The following is a 12,973-nucleotide window of genomic DNA, read 5'->3' on the forward strand; positions in this document are numbered from 1 at the left end:
ACTGACCCCACTCTGCCCTCACATCCAAATGATCTAAAGGGCTTCAGCTACAGTTGCATCAGCTGGGGGTAACTCCACTGAGTAGCAATCAAAAAAGGGTTTGGTTTTTTTTTTCTTAGAGCAGTAATGAATTTCCCACTTTGTGCAACTCTCGTTTTGTTCTGCTTTCCTTATCATGGGTTTGCAAACTGATTTGGGGGTGCTTCTACCTTACCATCAGAAGGGGTGAAAATAGAAACAGGGCAAAGTGATGGAATAAAATGAGGCAGGCAACACAGCAGGGTTTAGGAAAAGGTCATATGCAAAGGCATTTTAAAAAGAAGCAGACAACAGAAAAAGGAAATCAAATGGTTACATTTCCGCTGGGATTGCTAGGAAGGGTTAATCAGACTGGGACTCCTAAAAGTAATTTTGTCCAGACAGATGGCTGCAAGTTCTGAGGCAAGGACAGAGTCATGAAGTGATACGTAACTAACAGTTCTAGGAAAATACAAGAAAACTCAGTAAGAGAAGTGCAAAGATTTTCAAAAGCACTGACTTATTAAAAAAGAGAAATCTTACTGTAAGGGTCTGACTTTACAGTCACATGATCTTTGGCTTGAGATAGTTATGGGAGGAAAGGGGGAAGCGGAGGCATCAGGAAAGCCAGCAAATTATGCAACAGCTAATCAGACGCTAATGCAGCCTTGTTGCATAGTTCAGAGGTGCCCGTTCTAATAGCGTCCAGCTCTGAAACCGAGCTGTTCAAGAGTACTAGAAGACGCCCAAATAAGCAAGATAGCACTAAGGGGGTTCATGCCTCATTAGTGAGAGGGTACGTTCACAAGGGAAAAAGCCTTTGGACCAAGGAAGGGTTGTCTGTTCATTTTTAGGGTTTCACAGTGAAAGTCCACGAATTTCTCTCCCGAGAGACATGCTCTCCGGAAGCATAACATTTAAATGCCCCCTTGGCTTGCTAAGGCATGAAAGTTCGCAGTGTCGGCACTGCATACTACAGCTCTCGTGATACCCTTGGAGGCGAAAGGGGGGATGCAAGCCCCCCTGCTCACTTTCAGAAGCGCCTCGCGAGAAAGCTGGGTTCCTGGACGCGGTGACAAAAGCAACACGAATCACGCAGCGGCAGAGACGCACAGCGGGAAGGTCCAGCTCTTTGGCTGCAAACCAGCCCCATTTCCGTGCAGAAGAAGCTCTAACAGAAAGGGGCGCAAGTGCTAGTTTGCCTGTGAGGCCTAGATGGTGCTAGTCATCAACCCGACAAGTTTTACAACAGGAAATCCTGCTGTCACTAGGTTCACAGCAGCCTCCAGCCAGGCTCTCAGCCCACAGGAAAACCGCTGCTTTGTGACCCTGCCGCCCACCGCTGGGGCCCAGCTTCCTACGGCAGGTAAACCTTCCTGCGGAGGTGCCACCCTCCGCATCCGAGGATGCGGCGGCACCTGCTTATGCAGGAACGCCATCACTCCGCAGCGCTCCGAAGGTGCCGCAGGATGCTGAGCAACGCGGACTCCGCAAGGCACAGAGGTGGGCCCATAAATAACAGCTGCCTTCGCTGAAGGGACTGTATCTAAAAGCAGCACCTCAAGGAGGATGGAGAAGTAAATCAGTTCCCCTCCTCACCTTCTCTTTCATCCCCAAACTACTGACAGCTTCATACTTCTCAGACCCTATGAAGACTTTTTGCTCTCCACATTTTCTTTGCGGAAATCAGCTCAGCCTCTACTTTGCTGAGCAAGACGTGCAGTGTCCAGATCGCGCAACAGCTGTTAATATTCAGAGTTACACTCAAGAGTTCATTTTAGAAAAATGCAGAATTACCTGGTTATGCGTGAACTTCACTATGCAGCTAGGAAGTAAGTATAGCAGGGAAAAGCCTGATTTTTTCAAAAGAGCTAATCTCCACTGACCCAGATAAGCCTGGAGGTGGTTTCAGGTGCTTATGAAAGTTGGGCCCTAAGTTCTGCACTAGAGGATCTCTGTTTATTACACAACACCGCCAGACTAGTTTCCACCATGCTATCTCCATAGCATTTTCCCTACTATAAACCCAGTCCTCTTTGTGAAGTTCCCACACCCTGGGACCTCACTGGGTCTTCCCTTGGCCTGATCCAGCAGCACCATCATAGCTGGTGACAATGGGACAAAGCTAAGACCCATAGTGAACATTTGACTAATGCCTAGAGTTTCATTTTGGAGCATGCCATTTCTGCAAATAACCCAAGGTTTGAAATAGAAGAGGTGAAGGAGCAGACTGTGCTGTAGTCTACTCTCCAAAGCAAGGAGCTGTGAAACTGCAGTTGGGGGGAAGGTCAGAAAGAAACTAGCGTAACTCACAGAGAAAAGCCAACGTTTCCAAAAATGAACAGAGATTTGCAGATGTCAAGCTCCATATCTGATTCCCCTCCTCCCACCATGTGCCTCCTAAGCCAAAAACCCCAGGCTTCATCTGGGTGGATTTTCCAGGAACAAGGGAAAGGTAAACCTTTCCTTTTACCACTGCCCAGTTCCTGGATCAAATAGCAAGAGAAGACACTACTGATCAGGTACCATCACCCCCAATCCTCTCTCCCACAGGGCTTCATCGAGCCCTGGTCCGCCAAAGCAAATATTGTGTATCGTAATGAGTCCTGAGGCAGACTGAACAGCGATTTATCACATCAGCTGGGAATCTTCTCCCAACAGCGTGGCCTAGACAAAACACTGGAAAACAAAATGCTTTACCTGCAGAGAGGAATGGAGAGCAGCTCCTAGGAAAGAAGAAATCCTGAAAACAATCTGTTCGAAGGCCATGCTAAAGAACAAGCACCCAATCTGGGGTGGCAATAACCAAGCCCTGCAGAGGAAGCGACCAAGAGAAGGCAGTCACTTATTAGTCTTATTTCTACAAAGCAATGTTCTTCCTCCTTGAGCCTCCCTGCAAATGGACCTCAGAAGGCTGATTATGAAGCAGCAAGCCATCCAACATGGCAAGGCCAAGTCAAGTGAGCCAGCTGTTTTATTTTAGCTCGTTTCATCTTCAAGCTTCACTGTGTCCTTAACCTCTCTGCTCCCAGGGCAGCAGCTCCTAGGAGCTCACTGAGGGCTCAGCCAGGTGCCTGCTCACAGGCTGACGGAGGCGAGAAGCAAGCAGAGGCATCAGATGGGAGTTACTGCAATACAGGGCCACGATATACCCTGCTCCTTTGCAAGGAAACTTTGAGCTTTAGTGCTTAGCCGTGGCTCCAGCGGAGTTTGAATCATATCAGCTCTTCGTGCCAGGACGCGTGCAAGCAAACAAGGGTCTCTTGTCCCTTTCACTTGCAGCCTCAGGCCCAAGAAGTGCTGCTGAGCCACTCGAGGGTTAAAGCCTTGCTGATATGGCTGGAAACCTTTTCCTCCACCTGTTTCATGTTACAAGGTCTGACCTTCTGTTAATCATGGGCCTCCCAGAGGAGGGAGGGCAGAGAAAGGATCTGGCCCCGCTGGTGGCTGGCTGGCGCAGCCACGGAGGAGCACTGGACTGCCTCTCTGCTCCTGAAAACGCTTGCCTGTTTTCCAGCAGTACGTAGTGTGCTGGCGCCTGTGCGGCCCCACGTGTACAAAGGCCCCTTCCTGTTCTTCTGAGAAAACTCAAGACTCCAGTTTGCTCGCTGCCACAAGCCAGTTTCTGCTGCTTAACTATCAGGAGAAGGAGAAACTTGGCCACGAATTGCATTTACCCCAAATAAGACTGGACACTGGAAGGGAGAATCAGTAAAAATCCAGTTCTGATTTTACTGGGACAAAAAAAAAATACAAAAAACCCAGAGCTACAAGCCAAGATAGAGATACGTTTCCAAACAGGCCCTAAACCAAACTCAGGACCTGCCCTAGCCCTCCTCTCATTGCCCATACAGAAGGGATGGGCAGCCAGCACCGGCCAGCGAGCGCTACCTGGGCTGCCGCGTGGGAGTCTCGGTGCCTGCCACCTACGATGCTCCAGATCAAGGGCTCCGCGCGGAGCACTGCTGTATCCGGAGCCACGGCTGCAAATTTAGAAACGTTGTCTGAATTCCTCTTTGTGCTCTCCTACGTCCTGCCCTGCTACAACTCCTGTCTGCTTGCATTTGATTTCGTAAAAAGCACTGCTTAGCAACCTGACAGCCTTTCCACTTCGAGCACAAGGCAACCAGCTCTTCCCATTCCCCCTCTACCAACAGGGAAACCATGGCAGGCACGTGGCCCAGTTTGCTTAACAGCACCATCTGGGACAGAGTCACGGTTATAATCCAGCAGCCCTGGTGACACAAGAACTAGATGTACCTCTTGGCAACAGGAGTATATTTTTGTCAGTAGGAAGACATAAGAGTCCCACTCTTCCTCATCCCCTCCTGCTGCCAGAGATCTCATTTGTAGCTCAACAAAGCCAGTTTCTAGTGTGGAGTTACAACCTCACTGGAGCAAAAGATAGGTAATTACAGAGCCTCCAAGAAACCTTCTAAGCCATTCATCCAAAGTCCCCAGAGGGAAGCAGGTGGGTCTATAATACACATTGTGCAAGAGATATGTATCTAGGGTATTTTATTTTATAAAAATCTCTCCCCTCCCTTGCGGTCTGCTTGAAAGGAATGGCAAAACAGATCAGTTAAGCTGCAAGCCACCACCGCCAGCGATCCCAGCCCCGATTTCCCCAGCAAACACACCCCTAGGACTGCATGGACTGCACGGGAGCTGCTTAGCAAACGAGCTGCTGGAGAACAGAGAACCTCCTCGAACTAACGATGAGGCGCAGCGCGTCTTGCTGCGTGGTTTGGAAACACGCAATCTCCCTAGTCGCCTTCGGCTGCGAACGGAGGGAGGCAGGATGGGGCAGGTCCAAAAGGAACAGGGAGTGCTGTGAGAGTCTGGAGCAAGGGAGAAGAGCAAAGGGGGACAGATAAAAGCACAAGACGGGCATGAGTCATGCTGGCATACAGCCTCCAAAGAGAGCCCTCAAGGAAAGAGAGTATGAGGTAAATTCCTAGCCAGGCAAAAATCCACCAAAACAAAAGCCAACCAAAAATAGGCTCTCGCATACCTGTCTCCTCTGGCTCATCATTAAAGCTTCAGCATTACACAGATTCAGGTTGTGTCTCTTGCTGGCATCTGGTCTTGGTTGGCCAGGCTGGGCAGAGGTGCACCAGAGAGCACTCGCTTGCCCAAGCCAGTTCAAGGCACAGGTCTCCAGCTAACCACTGCAAAAGCTGCCTTCCTGCCCCAGAGGGGAGAGCGCTCAACAGCCAACGCGGGGGTTGCAGCTCTTAAACAATTCCACTTACACACACGGGAGAGAAACCTTGCTGCAGGCAGCTCCTTTCCATTCAGGCTATCCACACCTACCCACTTATGAGCTAAGGATGAAGGCGCTCGAGCTGGGATCCAGAAACCAGCCCTCCCAGACCTCTGGGGAAAGCTTGGATCTGAAGTCAAGCAGCATGGCTCCAGCTATGTCTGTTGTAAACCCTGCTCTCCCATCTGGGGATTAGGAAAGCAAGCAATGCAGGTGTTCTCCAAGAAACACGCAACCCGTGCACGCCAGCTCTTTGGAAACGTAACAGAAGATCCATTAGTTACGGCTCACACTGCAGCTCTTGCAGCTGGGTAAGCCACAAGTCAGTTCCCCACTACGCTGCTGCTGGAAGGTAGCCAGCAAGCCTTCGTTCAGCTGCTAGTCTGCTTGTTTTTAGAATAAAGAATCCAAAACCCAAGCCAGCTTTTAGTAATGTCTCTCCTTTGTGGAAACATCATTTCTGCACACTAGAGTTTCCACTTTAGAGAAACTTTTGCTGTTTATAGAGGCCAAAGACAGAGGGGAAGCAGACCCTTCTCTTTGGTGCTTGTATGGCACCCAGCACCATGAGGTCCTGTGCTGTGACCACGGCAGCAAGAGAAACAAATTCCTTTTTACTCATCACGGGGCCCCTCGGCAGCCTGGAGAACCTCACTGGTGGAAAGTACCCCATTCCATTTGCATAGCAGCAGCGTCTCCTTCAGGGGCAGCATTAACCATCCCAAAACATTCTAGGCTATCAATAAATCCAGGACTTTCAGGTCCCTTGTTCCTTTCCCTGAAGTCGCACTGGGCTAGCTGCTCAATAAAGCTGCAACAGCTCCAGCCACTGTGCTGAGGAAGGAGCAGCCACCAGCAGCAAACATCTCCAGCCACATGACAACGTCTGTGGGATGCGTTTTCAAACCATTTTACAAACTTATGTTTCTCACACAAAAGTGTTACCAGCCCCACCTCATAGACAGTGTACAGGGGACACAGAGGAAGCAACTTAATCTAAAGCCCTTACATGTGGCAGAATTTGTACAAAACTGGGTGCAGTCTCAGGGTGGGACTCCCTCCTTCCTCTCCGCTGAAGCTGTTCTCTGTAGGGAGGCTTGGCAGCAGTTCTCAGAGATACTGAATGGGGGGCACAGGCTTGCACCAGCATATAAGAGAAGCCTTCTCTCCTCTTCATGTCTTTTAGAAATGCCCTGAAATTGGGATCCTGTTTTGGTGTCCCATTCTGGAATGCTTCTACCAACCCTTAAAGCAGGACACAATATGCATCCCCTCCAGTATGGCTTTTTCGCTCTCCAAAGCCATCACTCAAAAAGGGCTCAAGTGATCAGAGAACAACCTCTTCTGCTGTACAGACATTCTCTCTACAGAGGGGAACAGAGTTTAGCCCATTTCCCTGTCCTTGTTTTCGGTACACCCCAACACTCCTCACCAAAGCCAGCTCAAGAGCGGCTTGAGACAAGTGCATGAAGACGACCTGCCCTGGAAGAGCAATGGGGCAACAGCAGGACTCCACAAGCCCACCTGAGCTGAAAAGAGCCCACAGGCACTAAATACCAGCTTGAGACATGCTGGCAAAGTCATGTAGAAAGGGCACAATGCCTGGCTTTGCAAAGGGCACAACCGCCTAGCTCAAACTCCTGACGCTTATTCTTTATTTGTGCAAGCACCTAATTCCCTCCCAGATGTTTGCAGAAGCTTTGGAACTTGGCACAGTAGCAAGGAGTTGGCCTTTGATTAACCAGAAGTCAAACACAAAGAGGACATCAGCCACCTGCAAGCCACACTGCTCCCTCTGAAAGGCGTGTACAGCTCTACCGATGTCCGTACACATCAGTGTCTGTCCACACTGATGTTCCTTCACACCAGCATGTTAAAAAGGACTTTGCTGGTTCTGCTTGCATTTCTCTTGATCCAATTTCAACATGTACCACACTGAGCAAGCTGAACAGATACGCTTCCCTCCTCACGCCGTGGCTGTAATCACAGAATCACAGAATCACTGAGGTTGGAAGGGACCTGTTTATGCAAAATGTTTATTGCAATGTCACACTTCCCAAGGGCGCCAGTGCACCACGTGCTAGTCAGGTGAAAAAACACTGATACAAAAAAAGCAGAGTTAGGGACAACACAGCCAGCATGTAGACCACACCAAAAAAACCATCACCAATGTCTGCCTTCAGTCCACCCAACTGCCTCACAACACACACAACACACACCCTGTCCATGCACAGTTCTGCCCACCTGGGCACGCCAACCTGCCAGACAGGCTCAAGTACACAGGTTTCTGAGCGAGTCCAGCTAGGAGGAATCCTTTCTACGTGCCCCGCAATGCTGCGGGCCAGGGGCTCTGGGGTGGTGGTGCGGATCACGGCTACAGCAGCCCAGGGAGGCCCCACAGTGGGGATGAAGAGGTGTAAGCCAGTTCTCGCCTGCCACACTGCAGGAGGCAGATCCTGTGCAAAGGGACCTTGTAAAGCCATCCTCTGCCCCAACGCCCATTTCCCTACACACACATATAAATGCACCCTGATTAACTTGGATTTCCATCACATATATTTAGAAGAGGCACAGTAGTACCAGTACCACAGGCCCTGAATTGAAGTCATCCTTGAACAGAGGTAAAACACTGGGTCTTCTATATCTGTTAAAGGAAAAGAAAGCCATTTCCCCCCTTCATAAGAACGGCGTTGTTGCCATTCTCTTTGCCTGGCTCCTCTTGACCTCCTGGACTCAGCCTCACAAGGAAGGAGGAGCAGCAAGGCTTAACTCCTGCTGCCACCCCGAACTGTCCAGTGGCTGCGCTGCTGGCCACGGTGAATCTTCATGTGTTTGGCTAAGTGGTCACTGCGGGCAAACTTCTTCTCACAGGTGGCACACTGGTAAGGCTTGACACCAGAGTGGGAGCGCTTGTGACGGGAGAGCTCATCTGATCGGGAAAACCTGCAGGAGAAGGGAAGCATGGTGGATCCAGCATTCGCTGATAGACAGCACAGGAACCGCGAGGACCCTAGCAACTGGGAGGCTGAGGTGCATCTCTGCCACAGACTCTTGGTGTGACCCTGGACGAGTCACTTCTCTTCTGCTCTACCCAATCTAAGAGCAAGGCACACAGGTACCCCAGGCTCCTGCTGGAGGCAATGGAAAGAAATACACCCCTACAAGGGGGAATTTAGAGATAGGGGAAAAGAATTCACTCACTGAGGTCTTCATTTCTTTATACTGATCTTAAAGGACAGGGTTCACCTACTTCCTTCCTTGTTTTAGACTCACTGGAAACCTGTTGAAAGCTGACAGCCCCAAGGCCAGACGCTGAGACAAACTGGTTTTTGGGGTATCAGCCCAGACTGGCAGTAGCTAAAGGGTGGAAAGGCTTTTCTGTCACTCCGCACATCTAGCCAGGAAGGGAATCACTGCTGAGAGAAGGCTTGCTCTCCTGAGAGAGCACTGGTTCTCCTTGCCAACTGGGAGCATCCCCTCGTTTCTCAGCATGGCAGAGAGTTCTCACTGTCAGCCTGGGCTGGCTGGGGAGCTGGGGAGAGAGAGGCAGCCTGTGAGCTGCCTTCAACACCAAGCACAAAGGAGGAAAAGCAAACGCAGCCAGCCTCCAGCAGAGAAGCGGAGCTTTCCACGCAGAAGCAGGCTAACTACTGTTCTGAGGATGCAGTAACAAGGGCCACACGGATACCCAAAGTGTTCACGCTGCTTGTCTGTGTAATTCACACACCTGGAGCAGATCAGCTGAACAGCCTGGAAAGTCCCTTTAACCACATGCATGTCCCCACTTAATTCTCCTACACCCTTTCTTCCACTTGGCACACACAAATCTGGGCCTGGGGGGACCTGCAGCAGGTGAGCAAGCTGATCCACAGCTCTTTTAAGAGTGCCATCTCAGTGGTCCCAGTATCACAAGGCCTGGGAGCTGATGCAACTTTAGCATGCTTTGCATGTCCGAGTATCCGGGGAATGCTGGAGAGGAGGACTGGGCAGGATTTACCCTAGTTCTTCCTCTAAGGAGCCACCACAGATGGCAGGAGTATTAGGACGGAAGGGTTTTTCCATCTGGCTGAAACATGCCTACACAAAGAAGCACAAAGCAAGGCACTTCGGAGATAATCCCAGACTTCCAGCGATAGGATTTCAAGCTCACACCTGGTATAGTAAATACTGCGCCTGCTCACAAAAGGCTTTGTGAAAACTAAACGTGTCCCAAGGCCATCTTCAGATCTTCCATAAGAAACACTGACTTCTCTCCAGCTTTGTTGTAAGAAATGAGTTCCAAGGTCTCAGCTCCTCATAGTAAGCAGAGCCAGGGGAAGTGACATAAAAATTTACAGTTAGGGCCCTGTCTAGAGAAGGGAGCACAGTCCTGAGAACCTCATCTGCAGCCGAGTACGTCGCTAACAGTATAACTGCTCCCACGGAGGGGGAGGACAGGGCAGCAAGTGAGACAGAGCACAGTAATTCAGCAGACAGCCTGCAGGCCGGGTCCCGCTTACAGGATGCTGCGGTACAGGCAAGCACCATCCCTTTCCTCCCTCCCAGAGGGAAAAGCTGTTCAGGCTGACTGCTGGGCTGGGATCAGATGGAGGAAAAGGCAGGTGGCCGGGTGGGGAGCAGGGCTGATGCTTGTGCAGTTGCCACGCTCGCTTTCCTCCATCCCCGGGCTCCTCAGTCAGGTGCAGGAAGGGATGTTTAGCAGTACTGGTGGGTACTGGAAAAGGATCTGATGCCTATGGACATCTACTGCAGGGATATGTGAAATGGGGGCACAACTGTTGATGGCAAAGGAACAGCAGCCTGGCAAGAGGCAGTCCCGAAATTCAGATCTAGTCTTACACCTTCTGAAGTTTCACTACCCCAAGACAGAAGCCATAACACACCATCTGGGTAAACACGGCAGCAAGCGTATGCCAAAGCATTGCATAAGAAACCAGGAAAGCTCAGCGCTGCCAGCACCAGCTTTCTTTGATATGCTTTGAGATCTGCTGATGAAAGGTGCTACGCAAGACCTGAGGACTACTAACTCTTCTTGCCAAAGGCTGCACTGAGCATCCTGCCCCCAGGACACGTACGCGGTACCAGGAAGAGAACACCAAAGCACAAAAAATTCAGAGAAGCGCAACAAGACTGATTAAGAAGCAGAATTACTCCAGGGAACGGAGATAAAAGAAAAGAACGACCATCACCACATACAGAGCAAACAAAAGTAGAGCAACATGGACACAGGCTACAGGCCCGCAGGTACCTGAAGGATATGAGCAACCAGGGCAAGCAAACAGCAAGAGAAAGCAAAGTGTAGCTAAGCATACATAGAACTATGTACTGACTCGTCAGGAAGCAGTGAACTCCTATTATCTGAGACAAACATTAACAGGAAAAGCCATTTTTGTAGCCCAACTACAGAAACTATCCTGAAACAGACAAAGGAAGGGTGCAGAGCCCCAAATTACTTGGGAAAAGCTGGATTGCCAGAGGGTATTTAGGCATCCAGTTCATTTCTCAAGGGAGACTGAGCGTTTGGTACAGCGTCAGATGTGCTTCTCCAGCTGGAGTTGCTCAGCACTTCAGATTAAGTGAAAACTACCCAAGGCGTCTCAACAAATTTTTCTCCTCCAGTCCTCCTTACAGCTCTCACCTCTAAGTCATTTGGGAAAGAAAATTTTAGCCTGGATTTTCACTAGCCAAAAGCTCTCCTGAATCCTGATGAGCAACGTGAGACCTTTGGCAGAGACACCCGCTCGCACAGAGGCCTGCGGCTTCTACTTACCGCCAGCCACAGTTGGGCCAAGCGCAAGTGTAGGGTTTCTCCCCGGTGTGCCGCCGGAAGTGAGCCTTGAGGTGGGAACTCTTGGTGTACATCTTGCCACAGCCCGGGTGCGTGCACTTGTGGACGCGGATGAGGGAAGGGGAGGCTTTCTGGAACTTGGGGGTTGCCTGCACCTCCTGCACGTCCCCCGGAGTCCCTGGTCGCAGGGCAGCCGGCAGGGGGGCAATTTTGACATACTTTTGGTCCAAGATGGGCACAGGAGGCTGAACCTGAGGAAGGAGGGCCAGGCTTTGGCCCTGCAAGCTGATAACCAACTGGGCCATTCTGACACTACCCATAGCACTTTGTGCTAATGGGCTCCCACTGTCCATCTGGAGAGGCTGGATTTGGAGGACAACAGGAATGCTCTCAGCAGCTACTGCCTGGCCACCACCATCAGCTGTCCCTCCAGGCAGGGCAGCATTCAACTTATCTCCTTCTTGAACCATCCTGGACACAGGCTGCTCCCCAGAAGTGCCTAAGCTAATCTTGGATTTGATCTCGAGCTTCCCTCCAGATGGGAGATGCTCTTTTGCTTCATCTTTGAGGAACTCAGCCTTCTCCCTCAGGAACTCCTCAATCTCCTCCAGGGTGGGAATAAAGTCCTGGGAAAGACTGCTGCAGAAGTCAGGCAGCTTGAGGTGAGACTCACAGACAGTGACTTGGGGTTTGGCATCCTCCCCCTTTGCCTGGGACAGGGGGAGAGAGATGCTTTCAGAGTGGCTGATGCTGCCTGGAAGGAGATGGCCAGAGCCTTCTGGGTGGCTGGAGGCCCTCTCGCTGCCAGGCCCTGGCAGAAGGGATGGTGGCATGCTGCTCTGCAGAGCACTGGCAAAGCTCTCTAGCAGTGGGGAGCTGGCTGAGCTGGTCAAGGAATCTGAAGAGGGTAGCAGCTCTTTGCAACTCACAGAGACCATTTGTTGACTCACTTGCTGTGCCCACACAAAGCTCTTGGCTCAGCTGGATCAGAAGCCTTTGTGAGAACTCAGCCGGGACTCCTGAGGCTGGGGTAGTCTTTGCCCATCTGCAAGTGAACACCACCAAGGTTATTTCCAAATTAGAAACAAATCAAAAAAACCCTCAACCTTTGAATAAGATGGATTGTGCATTAGAAAGAGAACATCAAAAGCAGTCAGTGGTTCTTGCTTGTTTTTAAACATTCCATTGCTCAAAAAACCACCTACTGACCATTTTCTTGTAAGAGAATCCAAGAGGCTGCAAAGAGCTAAATTCCTCCCAGAAGCAAACTCTTCTGGCAAGTTTATTAAGGCAATAATACCCTATGAAACACTTCACATTCTTCCACCTAACTCCCTGTTCCACCTGCCAGAGGGCAGGTATGCACTGCTAGATGGCAGAGAGGATGTCTTGTGGCTTACAACGAGGAGCTAATCGTGGTCCGAGAGAGGGTTCTGGTTTTTCCACACTGTAAACATTGGTATAACCACAACCTAATGCAGACCTATCCAGGCTGGATTAAAACTAACTAGTTCGGGAACTGATAACAAGACAGCCAGGAGAGTGCCCACTGCCAAACTGCTTGGGGCTCTGTGCAAGCACCAACTGGAAGTATTCACCAGCAGCCATGCTGCTGTGGTTACCCCGACTATTGGTACCTGAACAGGCAAGTTTAAAGCCAGCCAAGATCCACTCAAGCTGCAGTCACACCTTTAGAAAGCAGAGCAGAGAGACTGTCTGGGGTCACCTAACAGGGCCCTTTGAGACACAAACATCGCATTTCTAAATAGATAAAAAAGACCACGATACCTCCAGGTTAGACCCATGCAGTCTCCTGAAGGAGACTGGTGTCCCGCGATTCAGCACATCAAAACCCACAGGCCCTGCTGTTGCTTATATGGTTGATGTAGTGTCTAAGTGTC

At 50.5% G+C, this 12,973-nt stretch overlaps 1 protein-coding gene across 1 annotated transcript; it reads right to left on the reverse strand.

The window, feature by feature from the left end:
* Positions 1-8,049: 8,049 nt before the first annotated feature.
* LOC106484557 (Krueppel-like factor 15) lies at positions 8,050-12,010 on the reverse strand. The gene is made up of 2 exons (XM_013942769.2): positions 11,055-12,010; positions 8,050-8,227 (listed from the first exon to the last, which is right to left on the reverse strand). Exons 1-2 carry the CDS (start codon positions 12,008-12,010, stop codon positions 8,050-8,052), a joined length of 1,134 nt encoding a protein of 377 aa, XP_013798223.2.
* Between the last annotated feature and the right edge of the window lie 963 nt (positions 12,011-12,973).

The sequence above is a fragment of the Apteryx mantelli genome, chromosome 25 (genome assembly GCF_036417845.1).
Source record: "Apteryx mantelli isolate bAptMan1 chromosome 25, bAptMan1.hap1, whole genome shotgun sequence".
Taxonomy (NCBI): Eukaryota; Metazoa; Chordata; class Aves; order Apterygiformes; family Apterygidae; genus Apteryx; species Apteryx mantelli.